Genomic DNA, 26,015 nt, shown 5'->3' with positions numbered 1-26,015 from the left:
TTTGTTGTAGCTCCGCAGTTGAACGGAATACAGAAGATGGGGCGAGAAGCCACCCAACCCGGACTCTCCCAAAGATGTCAATTAGCAATCCTTTTGTGTTGATTTTTGTTATTCGTTTATTATTCTCTCCCCCTCTTTCTGTTTCTGTTGCTTGTTGATTGCATACCCCCTCTGTCTCTGAGGGTGTATGGACTATTCCTGCATCCGGTGCTTTTCCTGCTAGCTCCACACTCGGCAATAAGGGGGGAAGTTGCAGAAAGGAGAGTGGGTTGTATAACTGTTACATTAGGTGAGGACTTCACATGCGGCCGGCTTCGTTCAACCGCAATGAGAAACTGCGCCAGTCTTTTGGAGAATAATACATCCTGCACACACACACCCTCTACCGCAAACCTAACACGTAACTCCTTCAAACCGGGACAGCTCATCAGGTGCAGCGCCGTTTCTTCGCAGTCGCCGCGTTGGCTGGTAACAGCGCGCTCTACCTTCATACTGTGCATCTTATTTTGATGTAGGGTGAGGCCAGTTTTGCTAGCACACTGCCTTCAGCATGTCGGTCACACCAACATGGATGTGTTTGTATGCGGGGAATCAGTGGCACATAATTTTGTGCTTTTGCTGCATTTAACCTCGACTTCCTCACATTAGTGGAAAGCCTTACAGTGTCGGATGGGAGAGTCCCTGCAACTGAGCACTTTTTGGCACACACCACACTGCATCTCTCCTTTCCCCGGGACGTCAACGTTTCCTTCACGGGCACGCTTACGAGGGAATTGCACCACCACCACGGTACCGTCCTCCGTCACCATGCTCTTATGTTTGAATTTCTTGTGTAGTGACCGGGAAGAGCGTGTACCGAAGCTCGCCTCGCACAGGTCACATTGAAACGGCAGCTTCCGTGTATCCTGAGAGGTTGGTGCTGCTGGAGCGCTACCATCTCCTTGCACTGAGTCCTCGTTCTCCCGCCCCCTTTTCATGCGGCAACTACCGCTGCCTATGCCATGTATTGTTCTAAGGTGGTGTAATAGTCGGCCTGGCACTGCGAATTTGGAGGCACAGAGGGTACAATGAAGCACCTGCGGTCTCATCGAGACTCGTGTGCTCGATGGTAGAGGAACGATCGCCACCACTGGAGGGGGCTCCGGGGAGATGTCCACTGCAGGTGTTGCATCGCCGTATTTGATCCTCCGGAAGGCATAAGCTCGCACAAAGCCATGTTTGTTTACCCTGTGCGTTACAGCACTCGAGTGGGATTGGTATTTGGCATCACATTCCGTACATTTGATCGGTTCGGAGGTTCTCTGAAGAGTGCGTGTCGCAACAGTTGGGGCTGTTTGTATTGTTGGCCCTATCGCTGCATGTTGTGGGTTGCACCATCTGCACTGTGGAGGCACACTCGGGTTGATCTTTCGCAACATCCATCCATAGTGTCTTGAAGACCCAACCCGAAAGCGTGCCAGTGCCGTTTCTTCTTCCCTCGTCAGTTCTTCCTTATGTTTTGTTGGAAAGTGGTTGCCGTGATACCAAACCTATGAGTGTTATCATGGACTTCTTCCGACCTAAGCACTCGCTTCGCATAAGCAATGATGTCGGGGATCCATGTATCTCGCAACTGTGGTAAATCAGCGGCCTTTTTGGCCATTTCATCACAAACCTCATTCCGTTTCACGCCACAATGGCCAAACACAAATTGCAGTTGGATACGCACCTTCCTTCTCTGAACTTGAAGCAGAAGCCTCCATAGTCGTCTCAGAATTGGGTCCGTTACGGCTAGGGTGCCTGTCTGCAGTGCTGTTAACATTGACAGCGAGTCAGAGAAGATGGACAACCTGCTCGGTGTGCTTCTGTATGCCGGAAGCCATTTCAGCAGCCGTTGCAGTCCTATCTCTAATGCTACGCATTCCGCTCTGTAACTGCATGAGAGTTCCCCTGCTCCAGTTTTGGGTGCACAAATCAGCGTGTTTTTTCTATAGAGCAGAGCAACTGCTCCGGACTTCTCACCGAGGGACACGGATCCATCAGTCCACAATTCGTAGTGCTCTCGCCGCGGTGGCTCCTTCCCCCTCCGTGTAAAATGCCGTGCAATCCACTTTTCGGAAGCCTCCCTTTTGACATCGTCAGGGTCATCAGCGCACACAGGCTTTATCTGCGTGTGAAATAGCGGTCGGCAGCTGTGGCGGAGCGTCGATGTCTCTAGTGGGTGCTCGCGTGGCTCAATGCGGAGGTGGGGATAAGACCGCATGATGCGGGAATGTAAGACTCTGACTGGATGTTTGCTGTGGTATACTTCCTCATCACTGCGCCGCAAACATCCGCCTCGTGACTCACACATCAGTATGAATTTCATGCTGCGCACAAGAGTGGCCGTCTTGAGTGGCAGGAGGTTTGCTTCCAGCAGAGAGTCCTCTTTGCGCGTCCCATGCAGTATGCCAGCTATGATGCGACTGGCTTTGTGTTGTGCTGATGCAAGGAGGTCGCGACTTCGTTCCGAAGCGTCCCAGTACCATACCTCAATGCCGTACATGGTGTGTGCCTGTACGAGTGCTAGATAAAAAGCTCTCAGCACTTGTCGTCTTGGCCCCCATGTAGAAGCTGAGATGGATGCTATCTGCAGTAGTCGGAAGTCCATCTTGCGTCTCGTTTCGGCCGCATGTGTTGCCATCCCTTGCAGACACTGGAATGTTACTCCTAGAAGCTTCGGTGTCCTGTCAGCTCCTATTCTTTCGCCGTCTAGTTGTAATGTAAGGGGATGGCGCTCTATACACCCGAAGAGTGTGCACTTTGTTTTCGCTATATTGACAGACATGAAGTACTCTTGTGACCACTGTAACACCACGTTTAGGCCGCATTGCAGTGTGTGGTTGATGGCATCCCTCTCTGTGTGTCTCGCAAGTAGCGTTAGGTCGTTTGCAAAGAATCCGTGCTGCAGTAACAGCACTTCTGCAAGGCGTTGGCTCAACGAGTTCATGACAATAATGAACATGATTGGGCCAAGGACAGTTCCTTGTGGCACTCCTCGCTCAAATGTTCTGCTTCTGGAAAGCCTCTCCTTGAATCTCACTCTGCCAGTTCGGTTACTCAGAGATGATACGCACCACTTCACAATGTAGGGTGATACCTTCATTCTGTGCATTTTCCTCGCAATTTTGTCGTTGTACACTGTATCGAATGCCTTCTCGTAGTCAACGAATACAGCACCTGTACGATATTGGTGCGTGGGACGGCAGAGGGCAGCGCGGACGTGCAGGAGTTGTTCGAGCGTTGAGCATCCGGGGCGAAAGCCTGATTGCTGCGGCGTCAGCTGGGACTCAACAGTGTCTCTAAGCCTCGCGGCAATTATGCGCTCCATGTCTTTGCAGAGACAGCTTGTGAGCGTCACAGGCCTGTAAGAATCGAGGTCCTCCGCCTTTTTTCCGGCCTTCAGGATGGGGATGATAACACCAATCTTCCATGCAGGCGGCACGACTCCCGTTCGTAGGCTCTCATTGAATAGCCTCAGAACAACATTCAGCGCTGTTCTACCGAGATGTTGCAGTGCCTTGTTGTATAGGCAATCAGGTCCTGCTGCGGATCCACTCGGAAGTAGTTTGATCGATCTCCGTAGTTCAGCCATCGTGATGGGACTGAACTCACTCGCTATCGTCTTTATTGGTGCCGGTGGGTGTGAGTCGGGTTGCCTTCTTGCGCGGGACGAGTACAGTTTACTGAACCTCTCAGCTTGACGGTAGTCCGTGATGGCCGCGTTATCAACAAGTACCGCCAGTGTGGTTAGTGGTCGTGGCGCATATACCTTCTTGACAATGTGACAACTGCAGCGGTCTGACACCGCAAGTCTGGAGCATAGCGTGCTCCATCTCTTCTTTGTGGTACGGTCCAGGATCTGCTTACGCGTGGCTACCAACATTTCCCTTCGGTGGGAGGATCCGCATCCAGCGATCTCTTCATCGAGTTTCGCGAGCTCAGGTGTCCAATGTGGTGGCGTTGCTCTGCAGCTACGGGGGACGGAGACCTTCGTCGCAATGCGGATGGCGGAGCTCAATTTCTGTTCCAGAGTGTTGACATTCTTCTCTCTACCAATTTTCCTGCAGAGCTCGTCAACCTTGAGACGGAAATCCTCCAGTTAGCTTTTAGCCATGCGTACATGGGCTTTCGAAGCCGCGGGCAACTCAGTGCATCTGTGTCGTCTCCAACGATAACGTCGAAAAATATGTTATGGTGATCGCTATCTGGAGAATACAGCGATATCCACGTGTACACTGTGCAATTTCTTGACAGTGTCACATCAAGGGTGGACTCCCCGTGGTGGCGCGCGTACCTGGTGCACTGACCAGTGTTGCAGACCAGAAACTGGTTGTCAATGCACCACTGTGTGAGGGTTTCACCCTTGGTATTTGGTGGGCTCGCGCGATCCCATGCCAACGAGTGTGCGTTAGCATCTGCACCGATGAGCTAAGCACTGTCAGTTGTCAGAAGCGTATCTAGGTCAGTTGCCGTGAAAGTGTGTTTTGGTGGGATGTATGCCGACGTGACAGTCAGCGCCTTTCCACGTGCAAGGTGAATTGTTGCATGCACTTGTTCAATGCGACCAATAACGGCCATACAGGTCTCGACTGGTAGGTCTTTCCTCACTAGTATTGATACACCACCTCCTTTGCAGTTACGAGCTATTCCGTGATGTTGGTAGCCAGCAACGCTAAAGCAAGCCGCCTCTCCAGGCGTCATCCTTGTCTCGCTCAACAGAAAAAAGGCGATCCGCTCATCAACAAGGGTTTTGTGGAGTGCTAATCTCTTTCCTTGAGATAGCCCGGCGCAGTTCCACTGCATCCCGCGCAACGACGGGCCGGGATTCTCTTCCATGTCACCGAACAGCAGCATCTTAGTGCGGATGATACTGCTGATGGCACGCTGGCACGTGCCCAGGGACCGACAAATGAAGAACGGTGTCCCAGAAAGACGCTACTGATCCCTGTGCTGTATGATGCCGTAGCCGGAGCACAGCAGTGTTCACCATGAAAGGAACGCTGCTGCCTCTTGGCTTCCCCCGATGATACGGGGTACTGGACCCTGGCACCACGTTGAGGTGGCCGGCATCGCCAGGGTGCCGAGCTTACAACACCCGACACGAAAGCAGACTACGGCACCGAAGATTTGCAAAAATCAGTAGCCGGTCAAGACAGTGAACAAGAGAAGAAAAATATACTATAAGCTGACGGACCAGACGATCACGCGGGTAACTTCAGATGCTATCAAAACAGCGTTTATCAAAGATAGCGCAGAGCAGGATGACATCAAACGGAGCCTGTTACTAGCTCAGATTAAGTGGCTTCACCAGCATGCAGACTTGCAACGACAGCTTAACGAAGAAAAACAAAAAAACAGCGAAAACGCAAGTGGCAAAAGTAATCGAAACAGATTAAAATTGCGAGAAGAAAGAAACAGGAGACAATTGCAAAGATGGCTGTAAACGGGTCAGTGAAGCAGCAAAAAAGTGCGTAGTGGATAAAACTTACAAGCCACTGTAGGTAGAAGGAGGAAAAGCAAAAGAGGGGAAAACCACGAACATCACAGGAATCAATTCTGTTGCGATTAATAAGGCCCCTCTTTTGCTTGAATTTTTTCTTCTATAATTAATTTTTAAAAGAAGTTTTATTGAACTTATTAAATTTGTTCTTTGGAGATATTTTAATATATTTTAACATTTTTTCATTGTGAATTACTCTGCAGACACCTCAATCAATCTACATAGACTGCCATGGCGGCTACTTCTTTCACTGATATGTTTCCCATCCTCATGATCCGCCACTCGCTTCCTCCTTCGGGACCTTGATAACGGTGCCTCGTTCAGGAAGCCACTTTTGGATATTGTCTTTCATCGATTGAGAAAAATTTCGCTGGCTGCCATCCGAGTGTGTCGCATATAGTCAGTGGATGTTTAGCATGATGGTAACCTTTCTATCTCTTTCTCTTTACTCGTGGTCGTTTTATCAATTTCTTAGTGTCTATGGTAAGAGCCGGATTTACCGTCGGAATGAAGAATGCCCTTAAAAAGCTTGTAAGCTTAATACTAAAGTACATATCTTCCTCTTTCAGACTGTACACTTCATGATCTGACCGGAGTTTACTCAAAGTGAGACACTGTAACAGGTGAATTGATGTTTCTTTACATTTCTATCTTAGTTCATTTCGCCTATCTGAGCTACGTGCTTGGCCATGTGCTGCTTGGAGGTGCATTGTGAGATATTGCTTTTGTGCACAAACCTTCGAACAATGTGGGCATTGGTGCACGAGAGGCCAGTGGCGTGATTTGAAGGGATCCTTCTTCACCACATATCCTCTTTACAGTGATTGCAGTTTTGTGAACTGTGTACTGGTATGCAATACTAGTGTACACCAGGACATGTAGGTGTTATCACAAGTTCCACATATAAATTCTCTACGAGGCTTCTCTGTGTGCCCCTGAGCTCTTTTCTCTTTGTGCTTATGCTCTATATATTATCGCATATGTCCATCTTATCTGTTGCCGTGTCATGCTCAGTCCCTATTTTCCTCTTTTTTTCGTGGAAATAAAGCTTTGCGTGTGTATCGAGTCTGAGTTGGGGAGTGCTCTATATATGGTTCCGGGATTAGATCTACTTTTGGTAGTGGTTTCTAGTTGGGTGATTGCTCTATGAGAGTTGTTCACATTCTCACTTTTTGGGATACGCTTTCTCGATGTCCACGCACTTATGGCGTTCCATCCATGTATTGCTTTTGAGACACTTCTTGCATTTGTCGCAAACATAAAGTAGTGACTCATTGCCATCCTTACTTTTTTATCGCTACTATTGTCTTCCTTTTATTGCAACTTTGATATCTCATTCATCACTTTTTCTCTTTTTATCGGCTAGAGTCTGAGTGAGATATCATTCCAGGGGTGTTTCGCATTCATATGGCGTAACATCCAACTGTGGTGATATTCTTTACCGCATATCTTACATTCTTTTCTCTCTCCGACAGTTCTTCCTATGGCGGTGTTCTTGGTTACCCTTTACTCTTCTCCGCAGCGCCCCTATGTGTGGTGAAAAAGGTTTGGTTTTTATACATCTGTCTTCAGCGGAGACATTTTGTGTGCTTATAGTGCTTTCTCTTGTTCATCTTCGCTGCTCACATCCTGCATTTCCGTTTGTCGTCTCACTTCGGTTTGCTTTTTAGGATGCTTAAGACGTATATGTCTAGTCAACTAGCCATATGTGGCATACTGCTTTGGGAACCATTGACACTTGTAGACTGTTTGTACCGAATTTTCTTCTTCTCGCTTCCTCTTTTGTTGCTCTCTCCATACTACTGGAGTTGTCGGAGGGTGTTGTGGCATGTGTTGTTGCAGTAACCCCTTGATGTCAAGTACTTTACCACATACGTGACATTTATAGACGTCATTATACACCTGTGCTTCTCTCGGCGCAATCTTTAATGCAGCTAGTGTATTTTCACGAATCCAATAATCTATTTTCCTCATGTGCACAACTCCAGCTTGCCATCCTGCATACACTATATTGCAAAATGGGCATATAACAGGGTCATTCTGTCTTGTAGCTATTAACACCTTGCCTTCCTCGGTTTCCTTCATCTTTACAGTGTTTTTTGAGTAGGGACAGGGAAATTATTGAGAATGTTTCCCATGTGGTTTGTACACCATATGCACTCCAGTTTGTTAACCTGTCGTGTGATCACCCTATGTAACCATCCAAAATGTTTTGAAGTCCCTGTTTTAAATTGAGCCAACAGTGACTCATCTTCCCTTCCTAGCTCCTTTTTTGAATGGTTGGTTTTATATGGTTTAGTAAAGCGCTGCGGTGTGTGTTTGGGCCTCGGCCTTCCGCAAAGTCGCGTTGTGCCTGATTACGTAATTGGCGCGTTATACCTGTGACGATGTTGGTGATCTATGCAGGGTAAGTTTGCGTCATGTGGTTTCCTTTGCTTGTGAGTTCGTCCACTTAATTATTTCTTGAAATTCAGCAATGCGAAAACTCAAACTGAAGTGACATGGCTACTCTCAGTTTCATGAAGTATATGATCAGATTCCATATGTGTCGCAGTATGGAATCTGTCGCCACTGCAGGACTCGTTTTAAGTGACATTAATAAACGTAACGAGTATGTGAATATTGACCCTTTCCTTTTTCTGCCCTCGTTGATCATTATTACTGACTTAAGTTTCATAAGTACTTCCTCCATGGTTACACCCTCGGCTCTGTATCTGCATGCTAACCTGCCTCTTCTTTTGTTGACTTTTACCGCATTACATTGTGTAGGGTATATTATCGCCCGGCACCAGAGGATTCGTCCAGTATCACCGACCCATCTGTACACACTCGGTAATTGTAGTCTGTAAATCTACGTACCATTTGCATTTTGTGTCTTTTCTTTTCGCTGTCTGAAGCGTCAAAATGGACACCACCTGGTGTTGTGGCGTTGAATTACGGTCCTCTCACCAGTTGCAATATGCTTTGCGTGTGTGTTTCCTCCGGTTCGTCTACTTCCTCATACAAGTATGACACATTCTCCAGGAGCGTGCATATCAGATGACTAGGTGGGAAGATTCTTTCCACTGTGTCGGATGATGCCTTACTATTCGCCTTCCTTGTTCAATAGTATTATATTGCTCGTCTATGAGTAATATAATCTATCTGGTGAAGGAGGGCCTCCTTTATGACAACATGCCTGCTCGCTTACGTTGGAACACCCGCAATAACATGTGCCTCCTGCGCTTGCACTCGTTCAAGCTGCTTTTTGTCTGATTGAAAGGCATTGAACCACCATACTGCGATACCATAGAATAACTTCTCCTGGGTTAAAGCTAAGAAAAATGCTTGTATGCTTTCTTTACTTACCCCACATCCAGGTGATGTAACAGCCCGTCGTTTTATTGATTTCATATTTGCTGCTGTTTGTATGGTGTGAACATGTTTGCTTACACTTTTGTGTGGATGCATTTTCACCCCAAGGAGTCTGTGCTTTCTTGTCTCACTTAATCTGTGCTTTTCTAGCATTAGGTTCAATGGGTCTCTGTCCCTCACACCAAAGAACGTGTATTCCATTTTGTTTTCCTGCAGACAAATCCATATAGTGCTCTGCTGACAGGCTCTCTATGCAATCTAATCCTGTTTGTAGTGTCTGCCGAATGACTTCCGGTCAGTGTTGGAGCATATTATCATGATGTCGTATGCGAAGAAGTAGTGTTTAGGGACTTGTAAGGCATTTACTTTCGCCATGAGAGAGTCCATTGAGATAATGAATAGGAATGGCGTCAAAAGGGAAACTTGTGGAACACTACACTTGAGTTGTATTTTCTTTGAGAGGGATGTTGTTTATTCGTACCACTGCAGTCCGTCCCTCCAGGAAATTTGCAACACGTGTAATGAGGTGCGTGTCTACCTTATATCTTTTTAGTGATTCTATTATATACCTGTGATCTACAGAGTCAAATGCCCTCACATAATATGTGAATACAGCGGCAGTTTTCTCTACGGCTACTCTATGTTCCACAGAGTATGTGAGTGTCATCACGGTGTCTGATTTCGACCTCACTGGGCGAAAACCAGCTTGCTGTGGTTGTAGATTACACTCTACTGTGTCTCGTACGTGTCTCTCTGCAATCCTCTCTATAAGTTTAAAGAGAGTGCTAATGAGCGTGTGATGGGTCTGAACGATGACATACACTTGGAGGGTTTGTTGGGTTTAAGAAGTGCGTGCTTTATATTTGTATCGATACTGACCCTCTATTAACGACGAGAATAAAGATGCCACGACAGGAATGGATATTGTTAACGGAAAACAAGTCACTAAATGTTACACAAATCACATATAAAACCAGTGATATTTCGAAACAACCCCTAATGATAGTGTCTTTACTGCTGCAGCAGAGACTTTATATTGTTATTGGTCCGTAATGTACTACTGCACAGCTAAATAAGTGTAAAACAAAGTAGAAACCATAAAAAACAAATTTGTAGGCATAGAAATTTGAGCGGTATTTTAAAGTTGGTGTGGAATGGATTGGGGGAAAGAAATACAATAGATACATGCGGATATTAGTTCAAATAGCAATAACAGCTTTATAATTACAGTTAGAAGCGGTAAAGAAAGACATATAGCAGAAAAAAACAATCAAAGGGCAGCCTGCGATGTGATTATATGAAAACAACAAAAAGTTTGACAGGAGTGAGCTAAAGGACAAAACCTTAAAAAAATGTAATGACTGAGGCGAAGTACAGGCACTTCGAGACTGTATGATGATAAAAAATGAACCCTTTTCCTTATCTTTAAAATCGCAACAAACGGCAAAAAGTCGCAAGAACAATAAAAGCAGTAAAAATGCTGTTCCAACTAATGTTGACTGGGTCGATTCTGCACTTGATACAGCCCTGTACCAGAAAAGCAGCAGCCGAAGATAACTGTACAGCAATCGACAAAGCCAACAAGTATGCAGCGGAGCTGATAAAAGCCACTGTACGTGCATAAAGGCAGCAAAAAAGCTCGCAAACCATGCTACATCAGCTACAGGTTTATACAGCCTTAACTAGCGATGCTCAACATCGGCAGACGACGACGCCCCTAAGGATACTTCTCTTTTCGTGCGCAGCAGCAGAAACCGTGGCTGCTAAAGACCTGGAAAAAAAACCCAAAAACACATACTGAACCTAGCGCAAGCACTTGGAACGACTGCCACGCTAACGGCCGTAGGCGAAGCAGAGATCGCAGCAGTATCACAGACAGCTCACAAAACCGCGGTTTCTTACAAGAAAATCCAACTTAAATCAGACAAAGCAGCCAGTCCCGGATCGTTCTGTTCGCTGGGTGAGCCTGTATCCAAGTCATCTGTCGAAGGAGCTGAACAAGCGTTAGAACAATGGATAGCCGACATAAAAAAGATAGACCAAATAGAAACAGCCGCCGCCGAAGTCGCGGCAACAGCGATGTGCTGCATTGGAGCTTCAGGGGCGGCATGCACCACAGGCGGAGTGACGCACATAAGCATCAAGCAACACAAGCTATTCGAAACAGCAACGCAGACAACCACAACAGCGCGCCTAACAAAAAGCAGCGGACAAACCAAGACGTGGCTAACACCAACACAACCAGCCGCGGACGCCATAGCTGAAGCGGAACGACTCTTAAACACTATGATGAGAACACAGATTCAACAAGGAACAACATACAGAGCATACAATAACCGCCAAAAAGCCTTCAAACACGAAATAGGATTGCATATTTTAAACAAACCCTTTAAAGAACAACTCAGCCAAGCGGAAAAAACAGAGGTCACAGAGACAATCAACAGAATCTACGGTAAAGAAGAAAACGAATTCGCAATCAAAATATGGAACAAAATTGAAACAACCAAATTTTACCTGCAACTCGACAAAAGGGACACAGCGGTAGAACTGAAGACACTATCCAGCTTACAGCAGCTCGCAACAGCATACGTCATTGCAGCGGCGACCACAAAGGCACAGGAAGAAGCTGACAAAGACTGTCAAAAGAGTTCTTCTGAAATCTCAGAGAAAACAACAACAAGCTGCAACAATGAAAATAAAGACGAGTGCGACAAAGATGATAAATGCCAGTGGAAAGAAACTGACAAAGATGGAAAGTGAAAAATTAAAGACGGAGTGAAAGAAAAAGAAGAGAAAGAAGAGAAATGTGCAGGGAAAGGGAACAAATGCAAGAATCCGGAGTGCAAATAGGAAGACAACAAATGCAATGATTCTAGTTTCCTCCTCAATAAGAATTTAGCGCTGAGTATAGCTGCTACATTTGTGATTTTTTCATTTTAAGAAAAAAAATTTCAATTATATGAAAAAATATAGATATTAGTTAGGTTATAATTTTAACAGCAATGATAATACTAATAGTGATAATAATAATGATAGGAGAGTGTTGTGAGTGTGCATATACTAATGGCATAATACGATTGCCTGTGAAACCGAATGAACTAAAAAAATGGAAGCGACCAAAAATAGTGGGTCATTGAGAAAAATAAAAAGAGCATGAGTAATATTGTTGAAGGAAATGCAGAATGACAACGAATAAAAAGGAGATGTGGTATGTGTAGCATCAAAAAGTTATGATGGTGATATCATCATACTCAAGAATCTGACAAATGAAGAAAATGATGTAAAAAAGTCTATTGTACCGGAAAACGGCGGTGATATAGCTAATTTAAACGAGAAAAAAATTATACAATAGCATCACTGCTAATATGATTTTCAAACCCCCTGTGTAATAATTAGTTACGGTTAAAGCACTATAATGCACAAGGAGTAATTTAGCACAGAGAATGTAGGTAATAAACAAGATATAATGCATTTAAAGGTGTTCTTCCAACAGTAATTCCAAGAGTGGCAAAGTAGGTGTGAATCTACAAAATTATAACCCCAACAAAGCTTTAAAAATGTACTAAAAGCAGGAAACAATCGATAAATACTAGAAATAGGCTGAAGAATGCATCAACAAAGAAAGAGGTGGCATCAATATGGATGTCGTTGCATCATCAGGCGATAAAGAGAAAGTGAGCTTTAGCAGTCTGTACATTCAGATAAATTGAAAAAAGTTATTGGATAGAAGCGAGCGAATCGTTGTATTTAGATTCAAACAGATAAAGATTGAAATGTGTGTCTAAATGACATATTAATTAGGTTATATTCGTGATACTTTAGAAAAGTGAAACCTTATTTATAAATAACAAGCAGAGGTAACTAAAGAACAACTATTTCTCATGAACATTTTATCTTTCCCACCGCTTCCTGCGCCGATCAGATTTAAAAAAAGAAATAATAGTAAGGAAAAATGGGTATAACAACAGCATTTACGTTGCAGCTTGTAGGGAAGAAACACACTAAAATAGCAGCAACAAAGTGGAACCAACAATATAAAACAACTCAACCACTCAAAAGCATAAATGACTAAGCAGCTTATCCAGCAAAATTTAGCGCTAGGGTTGCGGATAAAGTAGCTAAGGGAGCTTCAAAAGCTTGGCAGAGCGGCAGCCACAAACCATGCCGAAGCTGCGTAATCGAACAAGAACTTAGTAAAATAGACATTGTTCATATAGAAGTGGATAAAACTTGTACCGCAAATCGAAGCGAGCAGTGTCTGACAGGCACTGAATGTATGCATATAGCGCCAAGTGGCGGTGGCGTTAGCCGGCAGCTCACACAGGGTATGTCATAGTTTATCTGCGTGAAAGAACAACAAAAATGAGACCTAATGATCTATACAAGTGCAAAACAAAGGAAGGAGCACAAAAAACCTGGGATTGCCTACACGGACGCAGCAGCATATTTACTAGCGCTGCATCAGGATTTTCTTTTGAGCTGTTATTTCTACTTGAAAGTTACAACCAGCATAAACCCACACAAAGATGCCACCATCGACGGCATGAAAACGTGCTACCGCAAAAAAGAAACACCTCAGTGAGCTAATTCAATCGGCAACCACATTCTAACTGCAACTTCAAAGCGATAGAAAAATCGAGCTAGTGGCCAAACCAAAATAATGTTACTAAAAAAGGACAATGACATGCGTTTCACAAAGCTTACAGCAGCCGTTTTAGCAATAACAGAGTATCTCAGTGCACTTTACGTCATCGCAACGACACCAGACAGCAGCGACAGTATTCCGGTTACAACTGAAGATATCAGCAAGCAATGTCGATGCAGGTAGTGCAAGGGGTGCAGACGGTGCGGAGCCCTAACATTTTTAGTTCGTCCCAACTACTCTACAACATCGATCACTGTGGCAACTCTGATATGCAAGTAGCGAAACATCTCCCAACATAAAACACCAAATTAAAGTGCCGAACGCAAGCCTTCAATGTAACAGCGCCCCTTGCAGTGTAAGCCAAAGCGATGTAACCCGCAGTACTGGAGAGGAGCAACCGACTGCAAACAGCAGACCATTCGTTTTTGCTAGACATTGAGGCGAAGGCGGTAAAAAATCGCAATAGCGCCGGAGTTTTCAATTACAGCCTGAGTCCAAACAGCGGATGAACCGAAGTAGCTGCGGAACCGACCTTTAGTGACCATAGGCGTCCAACACCTGCTGTTTCTAGAAAATAGTCTTGCACACTGCAATTCATAAGAGCTCCACTACACAACTTCTACAGATTATCTATTTTCCAAGCTCAGAAAATGCCAGCAGTAGCGAGAAACATAGCGTTCTGGAGGTTCGCAGCGGTAGCGCTTTGCGCGATTACATCCGAATGCCAGGGAGCAGCAAACGATAACGCCGCAGAATTCAGGGCAATGTGCGATATTTACAACCTGGCAGCCAACCCTGGTGTATTTTCACCTCCACATGCCAATTCAGACGTTGCCGAAACAGTGACAGAAATTGAGACGCTTAATCTTTCTGCGGCAAGTGACGCATGGTTAGAAGACAAAGAAGGAGAACTTTCTGACAAGGACGGTAAAGACAATGCGAAAGCTCGAACAACCTGGCAAAAAGAAAAGGAAAAGTTAAACCAAAAGCCAGGGTCAGACGGTCAACAAAAATACAAGAGACTTCCGGACACATGGCAAAGAAAACAGACCGCATCGGCAATGAAAAGACTGCTAGAGTCGGCGAAAACCCTAAGCAGCGTCTATGCAAACATAATAGCCGAGGCGCAGCAGCGGAAACAAAGAGTTCAAACCGCTCTGAAAAACGCGCTGTACGGCAAAGACAAAGCTAACTTAGATACAGCGGTCCTGACTTCCAACCTCAAAAGCTACTGTGGGGAAGCAACCGGCAGCACCAAAACGGGCAGCGGCATAGCTTACGATTTTATATGTCTTTGCACGGCAACCGACGACAACAGCGCTGGCGAATGTCTACAAGGAACGACAATAACCGGTCTTGCCAACCCTACAACCGGAACCGACGCTCAAGATCGCTTGACGACAATAGCGGCCGCCTGCAGAAAGCCGCCGACCGCGCCGCCCCTAACAGCCGAACTGATCACAACACGCATAGCAGCATTCTCAGCGCAAATCGGGCGGCACACGACCAAACAGACAGACGCGCCAATAAGTTTCACCTTCGGCAAACCCCACACCGGCGGAACCTGCGACAGCAGCAGCGGACAAGGCCAATGCATAAACTACAAGCAGCAGCTGGGAGGCACCGGCAGCGGCATCCCATGGATAAAAGAATTAGAAGCAGCACGAACAGAACTCGTCCAGATGAAAACAGACGCCTCGAAAGCTGAAGCAATTGAAGCAAAAATCCAAGCAGTGCGCACAGCAGCATGGAGTCTTTACGACCAGGCAATTCTGGGAGCAGGACCAGCAGCCACAGAGGCACCAGCAGCAGGCGCGCCACTGAAACGCGATCCAACCGAAACAGAAGAGACTTGCGAAAAGAAAGGAACAGGAGATAACTGCAAAGAGGGCTGCAAAGTGGAGGGAAAGGGTAACAAGGAAAGTGCGTCAATGATCCGACATACACACCAAAAAAAAAAAGAAAAGGGAGCAAAAGAAGGTGGAAAAACTACATCAGCTTCCACAGGGAAAGAAACAACAAGTGGCAGCACACAAGGTAGCAAATGGGATGGAACAGAATGCAAAGATTCCAGTTTTATCTCGTTAATAACAAATTGGCTTTGATGACTGCTGATTTTATGAGTTTGGTAGCATTTTAAATTTTAAAGGATTTTTTCTCAATTTTATAAAAAATTATGAAATTATGCTAAATTTTCTATAAATTGATATATTTCAAAAAAATTTATAGAAATGTTTAAATTGGTGAAATTTTAGAAAAATCCGCATGATAGTGGTTGATAGATAAAAGGTACTATAGTGAAACAGTATGAAAAATGAGTGGTATTTTAATTTTTTGTTTATTTTCTGGATGTTAGTTACAAATAAAATAGTAACTATAATCATAAAAGTCATGATAATAATATTTATCGGAGTGTGCTGTGACTGTGAAAATACTAGTATTGTATTAAAAATTGTGAAGAGTAAATATACTAAGATAATAGAAACATTTAAAAATAGAAAATTTTAAAGAAACAAGTGATTGAGAGCCAGTTGGAGAGAGAAATGAATATCATCAATGGAAATGGCGTAAGGAAAGGAAAGAAACGGATATGAAGTGTGCTAAATTTTTTAAGCACAAATATGACAATTGGCATAATCATTTAAGGAAATAATTGAGGAGACAATGAGGGGAAAAAAGAGTCTCGTCTACAAGTCAAATGAAGATCCTGCACCGAGCAGAAAGAAGTAGTGCAAGTAGAAGGTGACAAACTGCCGAAATGCCAATATATTCACAAAAACTCATTGAAAACGCATTATTTTACTGAAAGCACTATTATGGATACACAGGAATTTAAGAAAAAGAATTTAACTGAAAAAGGTTATAAATGTAGCCTCAAGGTGTGTCCCGTATCAGCAGTAACAAAACAACCGAAGTGAAGTCAAAGGAGGCATCTGATGATTGAAAGAACGTCCAGAAATGTACTAAAACCAGCATCAAATATAGAAATGATACCAACAAACTGCTGAATGCAGCGAGCCGATAAGCAAATAGCAGCAACAAGCCTGCTATTGCATTGCAGGATTGTTTAGAAGTGGTGAGCTTTGGGAGCCTCTACTAACAATTAAATTGACAAATTTATTAGATAGAAGCAAGTATTTTTCTAGAATGAAGCATGTTGAAGTGTGAAATAACAGATTAAGTAGTAGTTTAGTACGTTAAAACCAAGGAAAGTTACAAAATGTAAGAACGGTCTGTGTTAGAAGACAGAATTCACTCCGAATAATTATTTAATCTTCCTCACAACTTTCTGTGTCACAAAGTTTTAAGAAACCGAAAAAAGTAGGAAAAATAAATGGATGTAGCTGAAAGTGTTAGATTCATTTAGAGACTGCGAGCCGTATTAAAGGGAATACAAGGAATTGTGTCGGAACCAGCTCTTGAATAAAGAGGCTTTACTCGTGAAAAAAGATCAGCGAGCGAAACAACAATGTCCGCAATCAATGTAAAAGCAATGTCAGAGGCCATGACTACACCAGATCTCACCAAAAACATCAGATATAGAGACCGAAGCTGGGATGTAAGTCAGCTTTTTTGTGCATGAGTAGTTGAGAATAGCCGTACAGCTGATTACCTAGCTCTTGTAAGAAGATGTGCTGTGAGGGTATTGTTGATTGGGACAAATAGTGGTAATATCTAAACGAAAGTATACTACGGATGGAATATTGAGAAGAGGGAACAAATGAAAGAAACGAAACTTAGAGGAATTAGGAGGTGCAACCAAACCAACAGCGTGGTATTTGTATAGTCCTACAAATTTGGCGGAATCTATATACAACAATACCATACCCCAACGAAGTTGCTCTAGAGGTAATGTGGCTGAGGCGCAAGCTGACACCGAATATTAAAGACAGAATATCTACGGTTGTTCTGAGAAAAAAAGATGGCAAATTAGGAACGGACCCTGTACAATCCGAAGCGATCCTAAATGGAGGAAACACAACTGCCAACATGGTCACCGGCTGCAAAAAAACACCAACGTAGCCGATAACACAGGGGAAAATCTGGCGACTGTAGCTATTTGTGTATGTGCAAACAGGGCATCGGGGACACCAGTGCAGGACACATGCTGGTCAGAAACAGCGGCAGATGCGGCATATCCAACAAACGCAGGTGAAGTTCCAACGAAGATACAAGACCTAATCAAAATGTGTGGCAGCCAGAAACCAACAAAGCTGACAGCAGCGGCCGTAGAGCAAGCACTAACCGCAATAGCGTCTTCATTTACAATCACGGCAAGAGGCGCGTACATTGGAGTGTTCCTTCCAACAGGTTGTAAAGGGGCACAAGACAGTAGCGTATGTTTCTGGTATAGCACGCTGAAAAAACGACCAAAACAGATTTGAACGTAATACCGTGGTGCTAAGAGCTTGCAAACCTCGCCTCTAAACTTGCTTCCAATGAAGCTCTAGACTCAACAGGTGACACAATAGTAGCGAAACCAGCAGCGTTGAAGATCGAAGCACGAGTGAGTTGGAAGCAGTGAATTGCCATTAGAGACAACAAACACCGTAATAGCAGCCAGAAAGAATGCAGCGACTGCACCAACGGCAGCATCGACAGAGGAAGCATGCAACAAGTACCACGGTAGCAATGCAACGTGCTTTCGAGATAAATGCAATGATGATGAAAAATAAAAGAAGTGCAATCCAAAAGCAACAGAGAAAGAAACAGCAACTCCAGCAACAGGAGTGCAGACAGCGGAAAAACAATAACAGGGAAATTCAAAGAAAAATTGAGAGGATAATGCAAATCTCCTAGTTGTAAATGGGAAAATGATGCTTGCAAAGATTCCAGTTTTATCCTCAATATGAAATCGGCTTTAATGGATGCTGCTTATATTTTTTTTTAGAGTTTTAGTTTTTCAAGTATTTTTGCTTAAATTTATGATATTTATTAAATTTGCTATTTTGAGAGAATTTAATATATTTTAACATTGTTTGACGAAAGTATACAAACTGCCGAAAATTAGTGAATAATGAAATAATATGAAAAATTTGGTATGAAAGTGGATCATGGGTGTAAAGTAGTATAGCAATAGTATATAAAAATGTATATGCTATTCTAATATAGTCATCACTTATTTCATGTTTATTTATTAGGGTCATAATAATAATAATAATTTATTGATAAGAGAGTGTTGTGAGTGAGTTTATAGCAATACGTAAAAAAAAGGTGGTGCAAAGCAACTGGATATAATAATATAAAAGTCTGAACCAGTAGCAAGGATGTAGTGAGAACAAGTGAGTGAGCTTGTACGTGAGTAAAGTCGTCAGAAACAGAAGTAAAATTAGAAGTAGAAAGAAGAAATTGTATAAGAGTGAAGAAATCTCAAATTATTATGATCAAATGCAGTAGTAATGATTACAAATTGTGTGAAACTATATGATATTATTGACAGAAGTATTTTGAAACTATGGGTATTAATGGATTACGGTAAACAACAAAATAAAAAAGCGGTAAATGCTTGAAATAACTCATAACAGAACCAATAGAGGAGCTATAGGAAGCCGAGTCAATCCGTTGTTACAGTCCTCCAACTCTCTTTAGTTATAATTGGCAGGAATTAAGACGTTTCAAGAACCGAGTAATTCATATAAAGTTGATCTCTAACGCAGGATTAACAGATTTTATTAACAAAAAAATAAGAAATGCGCTTTTTGGACCAAATTGTAGATTCTAAACCGGAACCGAACAAAAGAGCAGAAGGCTCCAAAACAGAAGAGTCAGACTAATTACGTCGGTAAAAACACTCGCCTTTATTTGTTATTTCAGAAGGTGTAAAATCAGAAAAACTGTAAAAAGTAGAAGTCAGTGACAGTCATAAATGTTTAAATTTTAGATGAAAAACGTTTTCAATGATTTAAGACGAAAGGAAACTTTTTAGACAGAAAATATATAAGAATTTGATAGATGAGTGATGAATGTGGATTGAAACTTTATAAATAGAGGTAACGTAGACCTTGGATTACAAAGAAGACCTGCACTTGGAAACAATTGGTTCTATAATTAAAAAACGCTTCATATAGAAAAATTTGTCACTAACTTTTGCAGGCAACCCCTGGGCCATATACACAAAGAAAGTCTCAAATCCAAAACCATCTATGAAACGCAGTTAAGTACATGTTGTCTTCATCCCTAGCGAACGAATTCCAAATAAAAAGAATGTCAGCGATGCAACTAACTTCAAAGAAACCGCACTTTAGTCGGCAGTGGATGGAGGAAGTAAAAAAATAAGTGGAAAGGTTGGTGCTTAGAGTCATGGTGACTGAAAAAGGTATTCTCACAGTTATGACCTGCAGATGTGTGAAATTGGGGATGCTTGAAATAGAGGAAATAGAGTCAAAACGGGTAGATGTTAGTTTTGAATTTGACGACAAAACGCCAGTTATTGAAATTTTGAACTAAAACTTATAACGAATATCTTATATAAACTTCAAAAGCTTCGATGTGAGGGCATATAAGTAACAATCATGTGACGCCACGAAAATATCATTACAAAAGAGCAAAGGCGCAAACAGCGCTACGGCGTGAGTGAAAGAGACTTTAAAATCGCCTAATTTACAATACCTCTTGGCCAACCAAGCGCCAGCAGCGACTTTCATCTAATTTTTTTGTGCTCTACTTGCAAACGCATTAAACAACGACCCTCTGACGGGAAACAAGCCAAGTTAAGTAGATAACACAGACTACCGGCTAAGTTAGGTACACCGAATGAGCCTGGTTATTGATGCCGTTTTTATCTCTAGTATCGCATTGGCAACACTAGTGTCGTCTACGAATCACTGAAAAAGTGGTAGACAGTATGACACGCTGTGTGCAATTTACAGGTCGGCAAAGGCCCTCATAGCGGCACCCGATGACGCATTCATAACAGATACTGACTACAACGTACTTCTAGCGGCGAACATGTCAGTAAGCCAGAAAGAATGGCAAGCCATGTTCATCGACCAGACACCAGAAAACACGTAGGCGAAGAAAAAAGATGGCCCAAAAGCAAAAGACGACAAAATAGACGGCGGGAAGGAATGGGAATATTGGCGCCAATCAGCGAAGGATCTAACGAATAAAAGCAGCAGATGGGCGCAAGAGACGAAGGGGGCAGCCAAGACAACCTCAGGGTCCGACAAAGCACGGAGAATAAGGGAATTAGCGCGGGAAATTGCAAGGGACGTGGCAACGGCGCGGTCACAGCCGCTAATCGACGATAAGCCAATACGCAAGGCCATCAATGAGACACTAGCAGAGGCATTATGCAGCGGTAAAGCGCAGTATACAGCGGGAACACAGGCCCGCGACCTCAAAAATCCGACGGATGCCAAAAGCAGCACCTGCGCCAACAGAGAAGCAGGCAAATCAGTCTTAACCGACATGGCGTGTCTGTGCGCCACACGAACGAACGGCGAATGCATGCAAGGAACAGCCACAAACTTGCTTGAGAACGGCAACAATCTACAAACCGGCGCAACAGCGGAACTATTAAGCAACTGTTCGACAGAAACGGGCACCACCAAGTCAGAAAACCAGCTGAGAACAGCGATAGCGGCGTTTCAAAGCATGTTAGGACAAGGCGACGACGTTTACGGCGGAGTTGTCTACGGCCGGAAAATAACCAGAGACTGCACTAACGAAGCCTCGAGTTGTGTTGATTATCAGTAATCCTTAAAGAAAAACGGCAAAGGTTTCGCCGGCATCGAATGGCTAGAAAAGATGAAACAAGCGCTGGAAATGCAAACAACATACGACAAGCACAAACAGCAAGTGGCGTCCACAAAAACGAAGATACAAAGAGCAGCTCAGGCAGCAATAGAGCTCTACAAGGCGTCAGAAATGCCGAAAGAGGACGGGTTGACCACGAAACCTGTTCCAACGGCAAGCCCAACGAGCGCTGACAGGAGCTGTGGGAATCACATAACTAATACAACCTGCACAGATAATAACTGCAAGTTGGAGGGAACTGCTGAGGACAAAGAAACATGCAAACCTAAAAAGAGAGAAGGACAGACAAACATAGCATGTACAAATGGAGCTTCAGGGTCAACAGCTACAACTGGATTTGAAAAACATGGAACTGATAAGACCGCCTGTAAAAATGACAAAACAGGTGACAAACAAAATTGTGCATTAAGAAAAGATAAAAGGGCGAAGATGACAAAGATACAGAAAATTTCCGAAATGATAGTTTTCTAGTAAACAAAAAATTGGCTATGATGGCTGATTCTGTTATTAGTTTTCTATTTTAATGATTTTAAGAATTTACAAGAACTTTTAATATTTTAACATATTTTAACACCTTTTAATAAAAATTTAAAATTATGAAAAAATAAAAAATAAAAAGTAGTAAAATGTGTTTGATAGTGGCTTATGAGTGTGAATTGCTAGTGTGTCAATATATGAAAAATTAATGATCTTACAATTTGGTATATTTTATAAATATCACTAAGGGTTATAATACTGACAATAATAATAATAATAGTAATAATAATGATAGGAGACTGTTGTGAGTGTATGTGTATAATAATAATATAATAAGAGCAGTAATGATGAAAATAATAAAGAAAAGTATCACTTGAAAAATGGAAAGAGTTCATTGTGAGTAATTGAGGGCGAGTAATAAAGAGAGATAAAATATTTAAGGCTTGAAGCAACGAAATACGATGGGGGTCATTATCGTGCATAAGAGGTGATGGATGGGACAGTGATGAAGAGAGATAGTCTAGTGAACTGGTCATATGGACTGTCTATGGCGTCCGCTGCATTAAAGGAAGAATAACATGCTGAATAAAGTAGAAAATAAAAGGAGAAACTCAAGGATAAGAAACTGTGGACTGGAGCACACGGAAGAGCTTTATGAAGTACAGAAAGTTTCTATATTATACTTCTCCATTCTCTTATTTTTAACCCTGGAGAGTCGCTAAACACTTCAAGAGGTGAACAATACATATAAGAGATGTCACCTAAACTCAGCTATCAGCGCCGATACATAAAACAAAAGTTGCAAGGAAGTTTCGTTTTGGACAGAAGTTGCGCAAACTCAACCACAACCGCTACAAGGCCCTGTCAGCTTAAAAAAAAAGGAAAATGGGTGAGCGTGTCGGTGGGAAGCAGCAGCGTTGCTTTCTTTTTACGCCAAAAAGCACTGGATATTTGCTTTCAAGTAGAAGCCATTAGAAACCATGAGATTTGAATTTTCAGGAATGAAGGTATGTGCAGTATTTTGATCAATAGAAGGACTTTAATGAAGCCCGGAATAGGTAAAATAGATAAGTAGCTATATGGTTTTGATTATAAAAGGGGAAAATATCGGCAAAACTCAGTCTTTTTCACTTACAAGGTCATAGCTTCGCACGACAAGCAATTAAAGCTTTTGTCACAACCTTGCGTCAACAAGTAATACCAAGGCAGCAACTATCAAGGAAAAATGAAAAACCGACAGGGAGAGCATAGTCCATTAAGAGAAACGTTAATTACCAAAACTCTGCCGATGCCATACTCAACAATACCGACGTTGTTACTCATTTTCAACGCCGCGACAACCTGCACCGCCAACAAGGCCAATGACCCAGCGGCAGAAGCGGCAACAGATGTGTGCAAAGAGCATGCCTATTTAACGAGGCTCAGCCAGCATATACAAGGGAAATTAAACGACATTAAAGCCACAATTAGGCTGCAGAAAACGGAAGCTAGAAAGTGGCGGATGGCAGCAGCCAAAGCGCAGGAACAGGGACAAAAGTGTTTGCTCACGGCACTGGAACTAACGATAAGCGATGCGCTCGAGGCCAACGAGCTTGAGCTGGAGAGAGTCCGAAAAACAGTCAATTCTGCAACCACAGCAATCAAGCAGCAACAAGGTGTCATAGCAGCAGCATTAGCTGTTTCGGCAGTGCACGCAAAGATGAACTCAGGTTCCGTCCACAGCAGCACAGGAGGCGGCAGCCCCTATACAGCCACACTAAAATTAGTAAAGGCGAAAAGCGAAGACCTGTGCAAATTAGAAACTGACGAAGCAAAAGAAACGTTCGGAGGGGAAACACCGGAACCGCAAGACCTTTTTAAACTGGACCTCACAGATAAATCAAAAGTTAACAAAGCCAATCAACTGGACGGTATCAAAATTACAGCCGAAGGCGGCTGCACAACGCAAAACAGCCAAAGCGCTACGGGTGCACTAAACGCATGTTCGTTCAGCGGCGCCTCAGGTGCTGTCGAAATAACAAAAGCCAAACCGCCAGCATCAGCCTACAGGACAGCAACCCACTTTTTCAAGAGCAACGAAGACAAGACAGCCTGCCACTCAGACATCACAGCAGCAGATGCAGCAAATGAGCCACTGAAAAGACGAGCCAAGGCGATATGCGAGGGCGTGAAGCTAACACCAAACACAACAAAAATATCTGAATATAGCGGCAAAAGCCTCAGCGGGTCTCATGCGATCCGAACCTATGTGCGCAACTGCTGGCCTGCGTTTCACAACATAGACGACCCAACGGATAACAGCAAGGCAAAAGAATTGATAAAATGGATAGAAAAAGGCTACGGAGAAACAGCAGACAATTTCAACGACAAATTCAAGTCCCTACTTGAGGGTGAAAGCACACCCATACGAGACAAGGGAGAGGTAGAAAGCAAAAAGATCACCGAACTAACCAGTTCTACAGAGAAAACCAATCAAGCTGTGAGCTTAATGGAAGGAATAAGAATCAAGAGGGAACTTGAAGCAGAGAAGAAAAACATACCCAAAGCAATTGACACCAAAAAACCAGAAGAGTGCAAGGGAGAAAAAGACGAAACTAAATGCAACAACAAGGATGGGTGTGAATACAAAGATGGGGAGTGCAAAGTTAAAGCGACCACAGCAGCAACAGGGACAGATGGAAAAGCTACAAACACCACAGTAAGTAATTCTTTTGTTATCAATAAAGCTCCTCTTTTGCTAGCATTTTTGATTCTATAAAACTTTTAAGATTTCCCCTCGACTTTATGAAATTAATGAAGTTTTCTAAATTTGATATATTTAACACCTTTAATAAAAGTGTGAAAATTAGTGAAATTTTTTAAAATATGAAGTGTTAGTATAAAAGTATCCTATGGGTGTAAAGCAGTATGGTGATAGTGAATGAAAAATTAGCGTCATTATTAAAAATTTATTATATTGGCTTATTTTGTTTGAGGATATTAGATAAATTTATAAGAGAAGTAATATTATAATAAAGATTATAATAATAAGAGAGTGTTGTGAGTGTGTATATACTAATATTATAATGAGAGAAGTAATGGACATCAAATTGACAAGAAAAAATGAAGCAATGAAATGATGGCACGGTGCAGTTGGTGTAAGTGTGTGAAAAGGAGTGAGGAAGAGCACGAGAAATGTCTTTAAACATAAAGAGAGAGGCAAACAGAATATTGTGGTTTCAAACACCGATATAACGATGAGTATCATTACATTCATTAAGATGATAGAAAGGAAAATGGTGTAAAACAGAATCTATGTATGATAAAATACAATTTACACGTGATCCATAAAAACTCGAGACAAAAAAGCAAGTAGAGAACCATAAATGCATAATGAAATGACAGAATACGATCTGACACCACAAATCAGCGGGAAAAAAGATATAGTAGGATATTGACCTCTATATTTCACTCACAAATGTATATATTCTACGTTATAGATGATGATGATCTTGGATTTAAATATGATGGAGGAGCACCAATGTCCAGTTGTTGACAATAACGAGCCACAAATCAAACAAGAGAAAACAACGGAAATAGACGAAAAGGAAAATGCTTGATAATAGCGCTCTACTACAACCAAATTCAAAAATAACAGTAAGAAAATCTAGTCACTAGTGGTCACGGAATAGCATGAAGATATTTGCCATATAATAGGCAAGATATTCGTTTATGACATCACAAAAATCCAGAACTACCCGTGATAGGCATCTTTAGAAGCCGAAAAATACAATAAATAGTTCCAACAAACTGTAGTGAAATCCAGCTTCAAAAGATACTAATCAATTATTATTGAAATTATACAGTTTTTTCATTTTTTAATTTATATAAGTGTTACTCAGCATATTAAAAAGATGAGACGCTGTGTCTAAATGTTATTCTAAGCTTCTAAAACTTGTTGTGGATGTATTTTTTAATAGATGGTGAATTCTGATGCGAAACAGCAAGCTCTGGAACAGCTTTTCATAGATTCTGCATAGGTCTCTTTACTTCAGAATCGGCATATCCGAAAGAAGACTGGGTGATTTTTTAGATAAGGCGTAAATATGAATCGACCTTTATTTCAGTCTATAGAAAATCGCAACCTGTGTAGCGTCACGCAAAACTAAAAGTTGTCATAAACTTCTATGACTTCAGTTGTTTATCAGGCGTGTAGGTATTCAAATGGCGGAGCCACACGAAAGCGGTAGACAAAAATCGTGGTTCCTATACAAAACTGCG

General features: G+C 42.7%; 2 protein-coding genes and 5 pseudogenes across 2 annotated transcripts, besides 13 other annotated features; 6 read left to right on the top strand and 1 right to left on the bottom strand.

The window, feature by feature from the left end:
- Positions 1-103: part of a repeat region that runs on past the window's edge.
- Positions 1-5,099: part of a repeat region that runs on past the window's edge.
- Positions 120-5,091: a repeat region.
- Positions 4,868-5,099: a repeat region.
- A 237-nt stretch (positions 5,100-5,336) lies between these two features.
- Positions 5,337-5,627, top strand: Tb09.244.0815 (annotated as a pseudogene).
- A 409-nt stretch (positions 5,628-6,036) lies between these two features.
- Positions 6,037-9,791: a repeat region.
- A 561-nt stretch (positions 9,792-10,352) lies between these two features.
- On the top strand, positions 10,353-11,815 carry Tb09.244.0860 (annotated as a pseudogene).
- A 61-nt stretch (positions 11,816-11,876) lies between these two features.
- Positions 11,877-11,910: a microsatellite.
- Positions 11,911-14,170: 2,260 nt separating this feature from the next.
- On the top strand, positions 14,171-15,660 carry Tb09.244.0870 (annotated as a pseudogene).
- A 20-nt stretch (positions 15,661-15,680) lies between these two features.
- Positions 15,681-15,748: a sequence feature (AT_rich).
- A 1,548-nt stretch (positions 15,749-17,296) lies between these two features.
- Positions 17,297-18,411, top strand: Tb09.244.0880 (annotated as a pseudogene).
- Positions 18,412-18,665: 254 nt separating this feature from the next.
- Positions 18,666-18,687: a sequence feature (AT_rich).
- Positions 18,688-20,273: 1,586 nt separating this feature from the next.
- On the top strand, positions 20,274-21,802 carry Tb09.244.0900 (annotated as a pseudogene).
- Positions 21,803-21,853: 51 nt separating this feature from the next.
- Positions 21,854-21,896: a sequence feature (AT_rich).
- Positions 21,897-21,937: 41 nt separating this feature from the next.
- Tb09.v1.0910 (hypothetical protein, unlikely) lies at positions 21,938-22,237 on the bottom strand (the record flags this gene model as incomplete). The annotated part of the gene is made up of 1 exon (XM_822663.1): positions 21,938-22,237. The coding sequence occupies one exon, from the start codon at positions 22,235-22,237 to the stop codon at positions 21,938-21,940; it is 300 nt and encodes a 99-aa protein (XP_827756.1).
- Positions 22,008-22,049: a microsatellite.
- Positions 22,074-22,115: a microsatellite.
- A 743-nt stretch (positions 22,238-22,980) lies between the features above and the next one.
- Tb09.244.0910 (variant surface glycoprotein) lies at positions 22,981-24,513 on the top strand (the record flags this gene model as incomplete). Its single annotated transcript, XM_822662.1, has 1 exon — positions 22,981-24,513. One exon carries the CDS (start codon positions 22,981-22,983, stop codon positions 24,511-24,513), a length of 1,533 nt encoding a protein of 510 aa, XP_827755.1.
- A 178-nt stretch (positions 24,514-24,691) lies between these two features.
- Positions 24,692-24,713: a sequence feature (AT_rich).
- A 43-nt stretch (positions 24,714-24,756) lies between these two features.
- Positions 24,757-24,785: a sequence feature (AT_rich).
- Between the last annotated feature and the right edge of the window lie 1,230 nt (positions 24,786-26,015).

This window comes from Trypanosoma brucei, chromosome 9, assembly GCF_000002445.2.
Source record: "Trypanosoma brucei brucei TREU927 chromosome 9, whole genome shotgun sequence".
In the NCBI taxonomy this organism is placed as follows: domain Eukaryota; phylum Euglenozoa; class Kinetoplastea; order Trypanosomatida; family Trypanosomatidae; genus Trypanosoma; species Trypanosoma brucei.
The sequence above is the reverse complement of the archived record's forward strand: the minus strand, read 5'-3'. Positions and strand labels throughout refer to the sequence as shown.